Raw genomic sequence first — 17,010 nt, forward strand, 5'->3', positions numbered from 1 at the left:
TATTCCTTCTCTTTCCTGTCTTTCTCGCGTATTTTGTATTGAACTGCAGCCATTTGAGCATCTCGATCTGGTTACTGACTCTCTGCTTTTACTTGTATATTACGTCATTATTTTAAAAAGCTAGCCTCTTGTTAGTACTTACGTTAGTACTCTTGTCAATTTAAGAATAGATACACAACATACAATACATAACATATATATCGCTACAAACATAGAAGTCTGGTCACATTCACTCCCCCAGAGTACTCGATATTCCTCGGGGCGGGGTAAATAACCCCTTCCTTTCACGCAAATAAATTACATTCATCCTAATGTATTAACATAAACACCACACAAACACTTAAGACACAACACAATCACAGCACAAACACACAAACTATAAACATTTGAAGATCCATATAGCCCTGAGGTACCGGGGCGATTTGTGCCCGCTGCCGTGCCCCAAGACTACGCACAGGTCCGATGATATTCCAAAATATTGCCTATAAACGTCGAGCCTTCTACATAAAAGGTGCTCGACTGTTACTCTATGTTTGCATGACACTATAAAGAAAATGTTTTTCTGAAACCTACATCACACCAGACCGCATCTTACTATTTCTGAATAATCATCGACTAACGGTCACTAATCACCACATATAAAACAAATCTTCGGTAAATAACGCTTTTTTCATGAACATTTTTTCTTTCTCTCTCTCTCTTTTTCTCTCGCTCTCACTCTCTCTCTCTTCACCCTCATTTCCTTTTTCTTCTCTCTTTATTACGTTTTTCTTTCAATATTGATATTTAATGGTAGATGCTCATTTTCTCTCTCTTAAGCCTAGTACGCTCTGGGATTCTTTGAGTCGATTCATGTTGCGGGGCAGAGTCGGGGCTGCGTAGATTCATTGTTCGACGCAGCCCCGACTCTGTTCCGCGACAAAGACTCGAGTCCGGATCAAGATTCAATTCACATTCATCCGGGCCTGCGAAAATAACGGAGGAACGAGCTCATTCAGGAATTTCCCTTGCTTTTTTTTGCGTTGTACGAAGTGAATCCAATAGGTGCATTAAAAAATGCCCAAAACGATGGTGGGTTCGACAAATATTTCACGGCGGGAATCTGCACGGGAAAAATCTTTTGGACACATTGCGATTAAATGATGGCGCAGGATTCAGAAATTTTTGAAGATGTCCCCGACCGATTTGGAAACCATTTTAATGGAAGTTGGCTGTCAAATTTCCAAGGAAGATACCAACTTTCGGGAATCTATCTTTCCGGCCAACAGATTAGCTGCCACTCTCCTGTTCCTAGCAAGTGGAGACTCGTATACAAGCCTCATGTACACCTTAAGGATTTCAAAACAATCAATATCAAATTTCGTTCCAGGAGTGTGCGAAGCCATCATTCATCGTTTGAGAATACATCAAGGTAACTAAAGAATTGCAAGTAAATAATCAAATATTTTTATGTTTGGAAATTATATATTGCTATAGGTTAGTAGTAAAAGTGTAGATAAAAAGGTAAAAATATAACCCGATAATAAACCAAATTAACCCAAATCACAAGGAATCAAGTATGTTTCGAAATAACATATTGAAAACATTAGGTAAGACACTGTCAAAATCTTCAAGAAAACACTACAACGTCAACAAAATAAATGAAGTAAGAGCGCTTGTTCAGATTCATGTCCGCACTGGCGAATGTTGCACGACATTGAGTCCTATATCGGATGGGATTCAAACGAGTCCGAAAATGCTAGCCCGAAACACACCAGATTCATCGCAACAATGAGTCGGGGCAGCCCGGACTCAGGCTAGACGCAGTAATTCAAAGAGTCGACTCAAATAATCCCAGTGCGTACTAGGCCTTAGATGATAACTTTTCTCGTGGTCGTACATATTAACTACATTGTTTCATTTTAAATCTCTTACTTTACTTGCTCGTTAATGAATACTTATTGCGGACGTTCTCTCTGAGTACTCACGTACTCATTTTCTTTCATCGAAACCAGTTTGGTAGAAATATATCGATCTAATCGTAACTTATACAGTTCACGTGTGATTTAAACATACAAATTAAAGTGTTGTGTTTAGCGACCGTTAATTAATGGCTATTTAGAAATCGTGAGATACGGTGTGGTGTGACGTAGGTTTAGAAAAACATTTCCTTTATCGTGCCAACGTTTCGATCTTTATTGAGACCATCTTCAGGGCCTGAGATAATTAAACATTGTTCCAATTATACAACATGTAGGATGTGAAAAATGAATTTACATAATGCTAGAAATTTTAGATTCAATCCAAGTACGAGTAAGTATAAAGCAAAAGAAAATGTACTCTTCAAAGATGTTCAAACACTACTCGAAAGGAATAACATTTATTGTTATTACTGTTTCAATGAGGAATTATAATGAAAGAACTTCAAACGTGAAAAATAAGGAAGCTTGATAATGATTGAAATAGAGAATCACCCAAAGCACTTTTCACTTAACTCGTAGCCTGTCTAACAAAGAATTCTTAACTTTCAATTTTTACTCAATCTACTTCTTATTATTTTGATTACTTTTCAAATAAATAAATGAATTTATCAGCAAGTCTAATAATTAATTTTCGACAATTTGGACACAACATTTTTTAAAGATTATTCCCAGCTCGATTCGCATATTGTTCAAAAAGAATTCCTAGCCGACATTAACGAGATATTTCCGGAACATGTGTACGTATTTACTGACGGCTCTTCCATCGATGGCAAAACAGGTTATGCCTTTTTTGACCCTAAACATTAATGCAAGGAACAACATTCGCTTCCAACTTCAATGTCTGTTTATATAGCAGAACTAATTGCGATAGATAGCGCTCTCGATTACATACGAAAATTGGGGGATTCTAAATTTTGTATCCTCACAGACTGTCGAAGCATTGTAGAAAGGATAAACAACATTACCCCAGAATATAAATGCAGAAACTATATTTTTGCCCAAATCTGTAGGAAAATTCTTGAGACAAAAATCATGGGAAAAAGGGTGGTATTGTGTTGGGTGAAAGGGCATGCAGGCTTATGGCAAAATGAAACGGTGGACAAACTTGCAAAGGAAGCTGCAACATCAGGTCCAACCCTTGACATTAAAATTCCTAAAGATGACGGGAAAAACCTTTTGGAAAAGTTTTGTAGAAATCTGTAGCAAGAAAAATACAACCCATCAAATGTTGGCAATTATTACAGGTCACTGTTCCCTGAGCTCAAGTATAAACCATGGTTTTCGGAAGGCTATAGCCCAGAAGGAATGTCAATGGAGTTCTATTCTACTATTTTTAGGCTGAAGACAAATCATGGCCTATGGCGTAGCTACAAGAAGAGAATCGGTTTGGCATCGTCTCCGAACTGTCCCACTTGCGATTGCCTTTCCCACATAATTTTCGAATGTCCGGAATATGAAAATGAAAGAGACAAACCGATAAAAAATCTGAGCAAAGTTCCAAACATTTCAAAACCAATAAACTTAGAATCTGTCCTAATAAGCAACAATCCATCAGCTTTCAACATAATCTATGGATTTCTAAAGTCGATAAACGTTTCTTTTTGATTATGTTCAAGCATGAAAATTTAGATGAAAAGATGATGGAGCTGAATGAGCGGTGCGGGCGCGCGGCGGGGACCTGGCCCTGGTCGGCCGATCACGCTCGACAGTAAAATGAAAATAGAAGAAAACTTCATGGGTAATATGCCAGCATAAACAAAAAAAAAATTAATTAGTGTAGCGTTTCTGGTTGTCAGCCATAAAGAGGGACCAGACCAACACTTCTGCAATACTTAGGAGCTTTGCGGGTTTAGTATACAGGATGCCCCTTTTAAGATGCACTAAAAGGGAATACTATCTCCAGAGACAAAAAAATCTTTATAACTCTACTTTGAATAATAATTATCAATAACAAAATAATAAGAATTATTTATTTAGTATTTATATTATTATTTAAAGAATGACTTAAAAGTTTACCGTGAAAGAGTGTTATAATAATAGTATTAATATTTGATGTGGTATTGTTAGTGATAGCAGATGGTGTTAGTGATGAGTTGAAGTTGTTGATTATGTGTTTAGGGTAGTGATTGTTATGTAGGATATGTTTGTGTATCTATATGTTCTTATAGTGAAAAGATTCATAGCTTAAGGTAATAATTCTGTGAATGGAATAATTTTTTCACATCCTAAATGTATTTGTATAATTTAAACAATTTTATAAATCCCAGGCCAGAAAGATGATGTCAATAAAGATCGAAATGTTGTCACGATAAAGGAAATGTTTTCCTAAAACCTACGTCACACCAGACCGCATCTCACTATCTCCAAATAATTACAAATTAATGTTTTTTTTTTTTGGTTTTTTTATAACTTGCACGCGTACAAAAGCAATGACCTGTCGGTGTCGGAATTGTCACTCATCGGAAAAATCATTTGAAAATGTTATCGCGATTAAACGTGATACTATTCAATTTTGTCCCGTGGAGATTTAATCAGTATATGTACTGACACAATGGGGTCCTCATTGTTCGCGCGGGTTATATGTTATCGTCGGACGACCACAAGCCCGTGTCGGTTTACTTGCTCAATTCTCGCTGAAAATTGTCGAGACAAACATAAACAATTTTTCCCCCGAACGGTATCTAAACGCCGGTTGTACTTGTTGCACCTGTCAACGCCGAGAAAAACGAGTCAATTTCGTGGACAATCGAAACCGAAATAATTTTCGGTTGGAATCCTGCGAAAGGTTAAATTTTATATTAACATACCTACTTTTCTTTAACATAGTTAAACGTAACGAAATTATTCCAAACGCTGTTAAAATAATATTTTCAATTAATATTTAAAAAATAACATTCACTTAGTCAATTTTCATTTTTTATTCCTAAATAGAAAAAAATTAATTCTCCTGAAAAATAAAATTCTTTTTTCCTTTACCGAAGTTATTACGGTAAAATGTTTATGCATGAAATTCAATTAAATCACAACATTGTTTGTTTTCAAAAACAAAGACATTCATATACAATATTAAAAGTGAAAATTTTGGTTGTATATATGCTTCAGTAAACAATAGTTTATAATTAACAAAAACATTCACTGAGGAAAGTTCTTTTGTTATTGTTGAATCATATATGAAGCAAATGAAATTTACTTCTGGATACTGGCTATTATTGATCTTTTTTCTGTATTTAACACTTTATTTTTTCTTTCTAACCAGTTAACCATTTATAAACATTTTTGTAGGGAATTGTTTTCCATGTTGGTAGATCATAACATTCCTGCCACCGAAAGAAAAGTACAGACTAACTTTAAAAGAACAGATTAGTTGAAAAGATATCTTAATATAGGTTTTCATTTGTTTTAGTTTTTATCTTTTTTTCCATACATATCTTCATCTACAGAGTTATAAACCTTCACACAAAATGGTTTATTCCGTGAAGAATTTCAATGAAAATTTTCTCTCTTTCTGACTCTGTCTGTCTCTATGTCTTTGTCTCTCTCTCACTATCACTCTCTTCCTCCCTCTCTCCCTCTCACTAACTCTCTACCTCTCTCTCTCTCTCTCTCTCTCTCTCTCTCTCTCTCTCTCTCACTCTCACCCTCTCTCTCTTTCTGTGCAAATTACCACGTTACGGGGCAGAGAGATCCAAAATAGTGAAAGCAATTAATCTGATAAAATCTGTGCAATAGAAAGTCATGGAGTCTCCATTAGAATAATAAAACCATTAAGTAAATTTATTTCGCAGTTTTTCAAAGACATTAAAAAAGCCACATCCACATTGATAAATCCACTCAATAAGATTCCAGAGCCACAGTGAAAAAAGAATTTTAGGATTATTAGAATTGATTATTAGGAACAAAGGATAAGTATCCTATCTATACCTGGGAAAATTTTTGATAAAATATTTATACTCTAATTACTAATTACATTAAAAAAAATAATATAGGCCCGGTTATACAACGTAAGTCGAACAGAAAGTGCCCTTATAGAAGTTTATAAGATTCGAAAACAGATTTATAATAGGAAAATAACTGTTCTTTTATTAATTCATTTCGCCCGAGCATTTGATTCTGTTTATCACGATCTTTTATTGGCAACAATAAAAAACACAAACAGAAAGAAATAATTTTGACTGTAAAAAATTGGCCTAAAGTAAATACTATCAGGAGTTCCTCAAGATTCTACGCAGTCAGGACTATTCTCTGTTATATTTATTAACACAATTTGAAAAAAGAAATAAGAAAGAAATTCATATTTGTGAGTTTATCCTGTCCGACTGACCAATTAACGTTTTTCAATTAATTAATATTTATGAGAGGTATTGGTTAAGATAAAAAAGTCAGTCATACGACCTTCAAATATATATACAATTCTATTTTCACGGTGCCGACTAAGCCATAAATAATGTAAACGAAGTTATCAACAGAATGATTCAAAGGTTAAAAATTAATTAAGCACGTGTTTAAAATTAATGTCTTAAAATGAAAAGCAATATTAATCGGACATCCTAGAAAACAAAGAAAAGTGGAAAATATAAATAAAACCATCAACATTGACGAAATAGATTTAAATGATCGAACATGAGTCATGAACCATGGAATAATTGTAAATAACAGTTTGACCTGGTCTAATCAAGCAGGAAAAGTCCGTAATATTGTAACGTCCGTAAAATGATGGAATAACGTTCAAAAATAAATAGTAAATCATATTGACAAGAAAATAAACATATAAATTTGTTTATAAAAAATTGAAAAAAATATTAATTAATTTAAAAAATAAATCTTTAACTAATTAAGGTTTTTAGTTGAGATAAAAAAGTCAATAGCACGAGCGGGATTCGAACCCACGATCTTCGGTTAAATACGCCGATGCTCTTGAGCTATCGAGACTTCGAATCTTTATCTTAACCAATACCTTTCATAAATATTAATTAATTGAAAAATGTTAATTGTCAGTCCCACCACGAGCTGCTATACCACTTGAGCTATCCCATCTCAACCCCAGCTTTTTTTAATTTTCCCTCCTTTTTGCCATTTTTCAAATGTCGTGTAATCGGATTGGATTCTCGACGACAAATGAAATGGCCACGGAGAGCTTTAGTGACGTATAATTTATTTTAAATCATTAAATTCACTAATTTCGTGGTCCTTTTGACGAATTAATATATTACAATTAATTAAGGTTTTTAGTTGAGATAAAAAAGGCAAAAAGGAGGGAAAATTAAAAAACGGTGGGGTTGAGATGGGAAGTTAGTGTCCGAGTGGAACGAGTTCACGAAAGCTGAAGTGGTAGAGCAGCGGCGTATCTAGCCGAAGATCGTGGGTTCGAATCCCGCTCGTTCCATTGAATTTTTTATCTCAACTACAAACCTTAATTAATTGTAATATATTCATTGGTCAAGCGGACCACGAAATTAGTGAATCAAACTTTAAGTTAATAGGAATGAATATTATAATAAATAAAAATAATTGAACTTGGTTTAAAACAATTAAGGTATTGGTTAAGATAAAAAAGTCAGGGTCACGAGCGGGATTCGAACCCACGACCTTCGGCTAAATACGCCGCTGCTCTTTAGCCATCGTGACTTCGAATCTTTATCTCAACCGATACCTTTCATAAATATCAATTAATAAAAAAATGTTAATTGGTCAGTCGCACCACGAACTGTAATGGATTTAATAATTAAACTGAAGTATATCTTCACGAAATCTCTCCGTGGCCATTTCCTTTGTCGCCCAGAATCAAATAGATTACACGACATTTGAACGACATTTGAAAAATGACAAAAAGGCGGGAAAATTCAAAAAGGTGTGGTTGAGGTGGGAAGTTGATGTCCGATTGGATCGAGGTCGCGATAGCTCAAGTGGTAGAGCAGCGGCGTATCTAGCCGAAGGTCGTGGGTTCGAATCCCAATCGTAACACTGACTTTTCTATTTTAACCAGTACCTTTCATAAATATTGGTTTAAAACTATATTTTATTACTTATAAAATTACAATATTCATGTTTATTAATAAAATTGAGTACATTTAATTTACACATTTTTTTACCTTTTTAATTTCCGACTATTTAATTTCATTTAACAAAAATGTTATCACATCAATTAAACACAATTGTTACTTCTAATGAAACGTCTGGGAAAACATTTTCAACTAATGTGTGCAAAATTGGCAGAGAGGATAGAAATCCCTAAATCTGTACGCGTAAAAAATAAAATTTCAATTCAGTTCAGTTCTCTTTAGTCTATCCTCTCTGTTTCTGAATATTTTTTATCTAATGGTCCATCGATTAATAAAGGTTGCGTAGATTAACAAGGAAATAACGAATTGTTTTGATCTCCAATAACAATAAACGAATATTTTGATAATCCACAAATTAATTTTGAATTATTAAACCCTGACTGAGTTCACGTATTATTAACGATAACAAGAACATGTTACCCGTCATATTGACAAATCAATTGACCATCGGTTCTGAATATATTTAGGGCCCGAAAGGAATTTTAATCATGTTGATTCAACCGGCGATTATGAATTGTAGTGCTTTAGCAACTGTTTCGTGCCAATTTAGTATTTCTTGAACTATCCTTGTTTCTGGCTTCTTTAACTATGTATTTCGTGTTTTTCAGAACCTGAGAATTTTAATCATGTTGATTCAACCGGCGATTAATAATTGTAGTGCTTTAGCAACTGTTTCGTGCCAATTTAGTACTTCTTGAATTATCCTTGTTTCTGGCTTCTTTAACTATGTATTTCGTGTTTTTCAGAACCTGAGAATTGTATTCATTCTAAAAAATTATAATTCTATACTGAATATAAAAAAATTGAGTCAATGGAGCAGCCATTGTTTTAAAATATAAGAAAAATGATGACAAATTTATCAAAAAATGTATAGTAAATAAATCTAATGAATTATAACGCTTCAGAAAACAATTGATTCATATCGCTATATATTATTTCACGGTTGGTTCCGCTATAATTCTAGCCGGTCAGATAAGATTCTAGTGCAATGAATCCATTCGTGTTCAAACGGCAGAACAACGCTCGACAAGGCAGATTTGATCAAAGTACTAAGAGCCTGACAGTATTCCGTCTGTGTTAATAAGACTAATTTGCTCTGAGGGAAAATTGAGATCTAATTCGGTGACAATTTGAATTTGGGAATTGTTCAAAGGAGGTTTATACTCAAGGTATACACGATTCAACTTATGTGAAAATATGAGGTTATAAATCCTTTTAAAATTTGGACGACAACTTAACGTTTTTTTTAGTTTTTGATTTTTAATTCTTTATAGTAATTTTACTTTTTATATATATGAAATAGATTTGGGATTAATAATTACAACGCTATTACCCATACGAAGAAATCAACGTCAAGTTGCAGGACGCGCTTTTCTTGGTTTATTACACTCAGTTTTATGTTTTGCTATCCCGGGATGAAAAAAAATGATATTTATTATATTAACACGGTTAATTTTGTTTGTGTTATAGTGAAACGTTTAATCCAATATTACTTACTTAAAACCAACACTTTCCATACAGAAAATAAATCATTGCGATATATAGCACTGATTATTCGTTAGTGTTCAAGGCCATCCAAGATCCAGGATGACTGGAGAAACTCGGGTCATTTCAGATCACCAATCAATCCCGTAAAAGGCGGATTTACGGCATGCTATCCAGGAGCGAAATTCAATTGCCAACGACATTAAAACCTAGATCGGTTTTTCTCTATAACCTCTTAGTTTATTATAAAATAATATACAAATATTAACAGATAGATAGATAAACAAATTGATAGATGTGTTGATATAGTAATAGATAGATAGATATTGAGAGAAAGAGAGAAAATGAATGTGAGAAAGGGTTGTATAAAGATAGAATTAATGTGGAATATCAAGATATTAAAATAAAAAAAGAAACAAAAAATGAGAGTTTAACGTGCCGGAGAAATGGGGGGCAATTTTTTTTTTTTTTTTTTTTTTTTTTTAATTAAATTTATTTATTANAACTACTTGTTGGACTATTTACAATCTATGTACAAAGGTACAGTTGGCGTAAACATTCCGCCCACCAAATTTTAAAGAAAATTTACACTTCTATAGAAATTAAACAAAAAATATTAAACTATATACAAGGAGAAAGTAAATAGGGTTCTTAGGCAGTAGGAGGAAGTGTAAGTAAGTTGTGGACAGGTCTTATGAAGGAACCGGCGGTAGTTCGCACCTTGACCACCCTAGTACGCGAGTCGGGGCCAGGAAAGATCTCTTGTACTCTCCCTATGGCCCACGAAAGCGGAGAGGTACGAGCGTTTTTGATAAAGACGACTTCCCCGGGCTTTATGGATGGGGTGGCCTTCTGCCATTTATTCCGCTGCAGTAACGTATTTAAATATTCAGAAGACCATCTTCTCCAAAATATTTGATGCAGTTGTTTTACTCGCTTCCAACGAGTAAAAGGAGGAAGCTGCTCCGAAAAATCCGGTTCAGGTGGAGCGAGTAAGGGAGCTCCCGTTAAGAAGTGCCCTGGACTGAGAAAATCGGAGTCGTCTTTATGATCGGGAGGAATAGCGCATAGAGGCCGGCTGTTGAGGACTGCTTCGATTCTTGCAAACAATGTACAATATTCCTCGAAGGTTAACGAAGTATCTCCGATTAGACGATGCAACAGCCTTTTCGAAGATTTGACCGCAGCCTCCCATATCCCACCAAAGTGAGGTGCAGCGGGAGGATTGAATTTCCATGAGATACCCTTCTGAGCGGCATGAGACTGAAGTACCTTTTCTTCGTCACTCAGAAATTGCCGAAATTCGATTAATTGACGAGAAGCTCCAACGAAATTTCGACCGCAGTCAGAGTAGATGACTAGAGGTAAACCCCTTCGTGAGATAAAACGGTCAAAACAAGACAAGAAAGCTTCCGTGCTCAATTTAGAAACCATTTCCAAATGAACCGCTTTAGTCGACATACATATGAAGATGCATAAGTATCCTTTCGTAAGAAGGTGTTTTCGTCGAAGGGATTCCCGAACCATGAAGGGACCGGCGAAATCTGTTCCGACATGAGTGAAAGCACGAGAGGGTTTGCTTCGAAAGGAAGGTAGATCCGACATAAGAGGAATCACTGTTTCCCCTCTGAATTTATGGCAAGTTAGACACCGGCGAATGCGTTGACGAATTAAAGAACGTGAGGAGACAATCCAATATTTTCGCCTAATCAGAGATTGGACAGTTAATGGGCCTGAGTGAAGAGAAATGGTGTGATAGTAGTCACATATTAAGGCAGCGATGTGAGATTTCTTAGGTAGAATTATTGGATGTTTGGAAGGGAAAGGTAATAAGGACTGGTCTAATCTGCCGCCCACCCTGAGAAGCCCTTTTTTATCTAGGAATGGGGACAGAGAAAGAAGTGAGTGGTTACTGTGACCATTGTTCTTAAGAAGCGCCAATTCTTTAGTAAAATAAAATCGTTGTGTCACCTGTATACATGTGTGTAGAGCCTGATCCAATTCAGGGACTGTCAAGGGACCAGCTGGAGAATTATCGCAATTTTTGCAGGCGTTAGAAATGAAACGATTAACATATGCAAAAACCCGTTGGAGTTTGCTAAGTGTCGAGAACCTTGAAAATGTGGTTATTAACAAGTTTTCATCGGGCACACAAGCAAGACAACTAATAGACTGCTTGATATCCACCAACTCTTGTGAGGGTATTAAAGTGAGCGATTGAGGTTGAAGAAAAGAGGGGTCACTAAGAAGCGAGGGACCCTCCACCCAAGCATCATACTTCGTAAATGCAGCGGGAGTAAGACCTCGAGAGGCGCAATCGGCTGGATTGTCGTTAGTTGAAATATGTTTCCAATCAGATGGCTCTGTTGTTTCCAAAATCTGTACCACCCGATTTGCAACAAAGGTCTTGAGTTGATGAGGAGGAGTCGACAACCATGAAAGAACTATCATGGAATCGGAAAAATAATGTCGAGACTTAAAGGAGAAGCTTAATTCAGGGATATGCTGGACGAGTCGGGAGAGAAGTAGGGCAGCGCAAAGTTCGAGACGGGGTACTGATATGGTTTTAAGAGGTGCTACTTTGCTTTTGGCCTTTAAAAAGGAAAGCTGCCTTTTATTATGACTCTGAAAGAGAAGATATGTAACAGCAGCATAACCCTTCTCTGAAGCATCGCAAAATCCCAATAAATGACAGGTAGTATTGGGGAAGAAAAAGGATCTAGGGATTTGAAAATCAATCAGAGATAGAATTTCTGACGCGAAGGATTGCCACGAAGAGAGAAGCTCGGAAGGAAGGGTTTCATCCCAATCGACTTTGGTAAGCCAAAGACGTTGCAAAAAATACTTGATCCAGAAAGTAACGGGCGTGAGAAATCCGAGAGGATCAAATATTCTTGCTACATATGAGAGTATGGATCTTTTAGTTGGTAACGCATCGAAGGACTGGACATTAAATTTAAAACAATCACTTTTCGGGTTCCAATTTAGCCCAAGAATTTTTATACATTTGTCATCAGTTGCGAAGATGACCGGAACCTCCAGATGATCAAAGGGTAAGTCAGCAAGCACGGAAGCATCATTGCTGGACCATTTTCTCAACTCAAACCTACCCTTCGAAAGCAATGAAATTAACTGTGATCTTAATACACGAGCTTGCTCAGGGCTAGAAGCGCCGGTGATGACGTCATCTATGTACGTTTGATGAGAGAGGGCTTCTTTGGCCAAAGGGTAATTTGCGCCTTCATCGATAAGCAATTGGCGTAGAACTCTTTGTGCTAGATACGCAGAGGGGGTCATTCCGTAGGTCACGGTATTAAGTTCATATTCCAGAACTTTACTTTCATTATGGGGACGCCAAAAAATGTGTTGGAAACGCCTATCCTTCGGGTGTAAAATAATCTGACGATACATCATTTTGAGGTCTCCGCATAATCCTACCGCATATTGCCTAAATGTAGTGAGGATATCGCTAAGATCGGACTGAAGTTTGGGGCCACTCAAAAGCCTTTGATTAAGTGAACAACCTGAAGAATCAGGAGAGGAAGCGTTAAACACCACACGAACCTTCGTCGTAGAGGAAGAACTTTTAGATACGCAATGGTGTGGTAAAACGTAAGTCGAAGGATTAGTGGATAATTGCATATGATTAAGGACCAGATATTCCTTCATGAACTCTTGATATGAGTTGAAATATTCTTGATGTTTCCTTAAGCGTCGTTCAAACGATAGGAAAGAGCGGAAAACGTTAGGGCGGTTCGTCATAAGAGGAGAAGCATCGGGAGAGAATGGCAATGAAACTACGTAACGTCCTGAGGGCTCTCGGTAATGGGTTTCCTTAAAGTGGCTTTCACAAAATGAATCATTTGGATCTTCAGAGGGTAGAATTTTTACCTCTTCCACTTCCCAAAAGGAGCGTACGTCGAATTCTGGTTGATCTGAAAAGACAGTGAGAGATGTCTGAGGGTTCTCTGGTGGACAGGAATTGACCTTGCCATAAATAACCCATCCAAAGATGCTTTTCATTGCACAGGGTTGGCCGGGCAATATTGTACTTCCTTCTTCAATAATGTCCGAAAAACTATCAGCCCCGAGAATCATGTCCACAGCTCCAGGGATGTGATATGTTCGATCAGCTAAGGATAGCTTTTGGAATCGTTGAAGAACTTCCTGAGAAACTGACATCGACGGGAGAGGATTAGCAATATTAGAGAGTACCAACATGTCCAAAGAGAACGCATTCCCATTATTAAAGCGAGGCCTAATATTACATGCGACGATACCATGAGGTCGAGTGATACACTTATTGACTCCAGATAAAGAGATGGATGAGGGTGATATGGGAAGGCCTAAGTTCTTGGCCAAACTGAGAGAAATAGCAGATATTTGCGATCCAGAATCAAGAAGTGCGCGAACTGGGCGGAAAATTCCCCATGAATCCTGGACACATGCCTGGACCGTACCCAACATAACAGATGTTTGAGAATTACTGAGCTGACAAGATAGAGTTTGATTATTGGGGGGAGGATCGGCAATAGGTGCTTCCATTTTAGGCGAGGGCGAAAGACGAGAAGAAACGTCCGCATTCGGAAAATCAGTTGCCCAGGTAGGATGCAACAACGTATGATGCTTATTGGTGCCACACAATCGGCAAGCACGTGTGGAAGTACATTGTTCTCGAGCATGAGCACCCAAACAATTGAAGCATCTCTTCAATCTTCGGACGGTTTGGTATCTTTGATTGATGTCCTGTTTCAGCAAATTAGGACATTGAGTAAAGACGTGAGAGCTCGAGCACAAAATACAGGATCTGTTGCAAATCCTAGAAGAATTTTCAACAGCGAGGGCGTGAGTAGGAGCAGAGGTTTTGCGAAGCAAAGTGTTCATATACTTAACTCTGTTCGTCGTAGGTAGTCTTTGTTTCTGACTAGGGCTTCCAGAAGAGGAGGGAGTACATGCACAAACTTCGGAGACCCTATTTTTCTCAGTAACAAAATCCATTAAATTTTGAAATGAAGGTATTGTTAAGGAGGAATTTTGATTTTCAAATTCCTTGCGGGTCGTAGGATCAAGATTATTCACAGCCAATTGAAATAATACGAAATCAGAGAGGTTCGGAAGATTTAAAGACTTTAACGCGTTAATGGAATTTTTGTGAACCGTCAAAAAATTACTCAAGGATTGGTGTGAGGGAGATTTAAGAGGGGAAAAATTCAAAATTTGGTTGACGTAGACCGCCGCTAGCAATCGTTTATTTTGGTAACGATCCTGCAAAGCCTGATAAGCACAGGGGTACATCTCGTCAGTAATTTTAAAAATGCTGACAATAGATAGAGGTTCATCTTTTAAACATAAAAGAAGGTACTGGAATTTTTCTGTAGGAGTGAGCTCCTTTTTGTTATGCACTAAAGAATCAAACAGTGAGATGAAATTTGACCAGTCTTCTATTTTCCCATCGAAGGTGGGTACGTTCAATTTTTTTAATAAATTGGATTGGGACGTAGGAGACGATACATGTTGTGTAGCGAGAGGCGAGGAAAAACGTCCGTATAATTGTCGCATTTCTAGGAGCATATCCTCAACAGCTTCCTGCACTTCATTAACCTCAAGACCGTATGATATTTTTGGAAGTTCTGAATTAAACTTCATTATATCGTCTTGTATTTTGTTGATATCGGCCTCCAAATAATCAATCCTCTCATAGATCGAAGAAAAACTGGATGCTGTTTCAGCATTTATGGTTTTGAAGCGGTCGTGGGATCGTTGAAGACGCGTAAGCAGAGTATCTCGCTTACATTTTAAATAATTGAGCTTGGCAGTCTGTTTTTCCGACAATGAAAACTGGGAGCCTCCTGCATTACCGTCTTTTTCTATCGGCATGTTTATAGATGGTAATAACTGTCAAAAGGTTATAATAAACAAAGGAAATAATCAAGAGGAAAATAAGAATTAATGATTTTACTAAATAGTATGGAAGGTACAGGTTAACAGGAGGTGTCACACTTTAATATTTAATATAACTTTGTTGGGCGTAATTGTAATTAACTGAATAAAATTTATGAATTAAATTGAATTTGAATATTTAATGAAACATATGAAGTAACCACTCTATTGACAGGTTTAATTATGAAAATTTAACCAAATTTGTTGAAAAAAAAAAATTAATTAGACCGATCACAAGTAATTGTTTTATTTTTGATGAAAGTGAAAGTACGACGTATCGGGATCCGTAAGAGATAGTGCGGCTAGCGATAACTGTAAGCGGATTATCTTTTCTATGCGAGCTGCAACTTGAATTTCACCAATTTTAATAAGAATTACTTTAACTTTTACAATTGAGAATCCGGCCGNGTTTTTCTTCGAGAGATTTTTCTATTACTTCCGTTACTCGGTGGAGGGCAATTTGAACGAAAAATAATGATTGTGATAGAAAAATACCAGGGAAAAACTACTAAAAGACGAAGGAGAGAGTGAGAGAGAGCGAGAGTAGAGAGAAGTAGATTGATTGATTGATTAAACGTTTTGTTTAACCACGCAAAGTTAGTCGACGTGAACCTTTCTTCCACTTAACGTGAGTTGTATGCCTTACATTATACATACAATTTATGCACACTTTACAATTTATATTACAAATAGAAAACAAGAAAAAATAAAATTGTACACATTTTAGTATTAAATATGGCACAACCCCACAATTTTGTGGTTTATAAATTTTTAAGACAATATTTATCTATTTAAGAAATCAATGAATAACAGTAAAAAATATATAAACAATAAAAACTTAAACAAGATTTTTTGATATTGAGACATGACTTCAAATTAATTAACCAATTATTTTTTAATTTTCGTTATTATTATAGTTATTTAGAGCATGCAAAAACAAATATTATAAAACATAACGTTAATTAATTTAGAAATCGTGAGATGCGGTCTGGTGTGATGTAGGTTTCAGAAAAACATTTTCTGTATCGTGTCAACGTTTTGATCTTTATTGAGATCATCTTCAGGGCTCAAAGTGTTTGGATTCTGTGTAATTGTGCCATTCTTGCGTGTCGTGTCTTTACACGCAGGACAAATCGCAATTACACAGAAGACAAACATTTTGAACCCTGAAGATGATCTCAACAAAGTTCGAAACGTTGGCACGACAAAGAAAATGTTTTTCTGAAACCTACATCACACCAGACCGCATCTCACGATTTCTGAATAATGATAAACATAAACATCTTTTAATTTGTGATTTAAAAAAATATATAAAACAGGATTTTGCCTTAATTGCCGCATAAACATTATTTACAATTAGTTATATATACAGGGTGAATTGCTACTCGTGCTACAAACTTCTCCAGTAGATTCTTCACCCTAAAATGAACAAAAAAGTTCATATTGTCCATGGTCCGATTCTCAACCATTTCAGAGTAATTTCGCTTTTTATCGATTTTGAAAGATATCACGTCCTGGCGTCGGAAAATCGTGATATCTTTTAATCTAAACATTTCTCTGAAAAT

General features: G+C 36.2%; 1 protein-coding gene and 1 long non-coding RNA gene across 2 annotated transcripts in view; both read right to left on the minus strand.

Annotated features, from left to right (window-relative positions):
* The window catches only part of LOC112127212, a 581,355-nt gene that overhangs the window by 97,022 nt on the left and 467,323 nt on the right, over positions 1 to 17,010 (minus strand). The gene's annotated exons all lie outside the window — the stretch shown is intronic.
* Positions 10,015 to 15,846, minus strand: LOC106661014. Its single transcript, XM_014384113.2, has one exon. The coding sequence runs from the start codon at positions 15,380 to 15,382 to the stop codon at positions 10,157 to 10,159; it is 5,226 nt and encodes a 1,741-aa protein (XP_014239599.1). The 5' UTR covers positions 15,383 to 15,846; the 3' UTR covers positions 10,015 to 10,156.

Source organism: Cimex lectularius, unplaced genomic scaffold (genome assembly GCF_000648675.2).
Source record: "Cimex lectularius strain Harlan isolate CLEC.00 unplaced genomic scaffold, Clec_2.1 scaffold114, whole genome shotgun sequence".
In the NCBI taxonomy this organism is placed as follows: Eukaryota; Metazoa; Arthropoda; class Insecta; order Hemiptera; family Cimicidae; genus Cimex; species Cimex lectularius.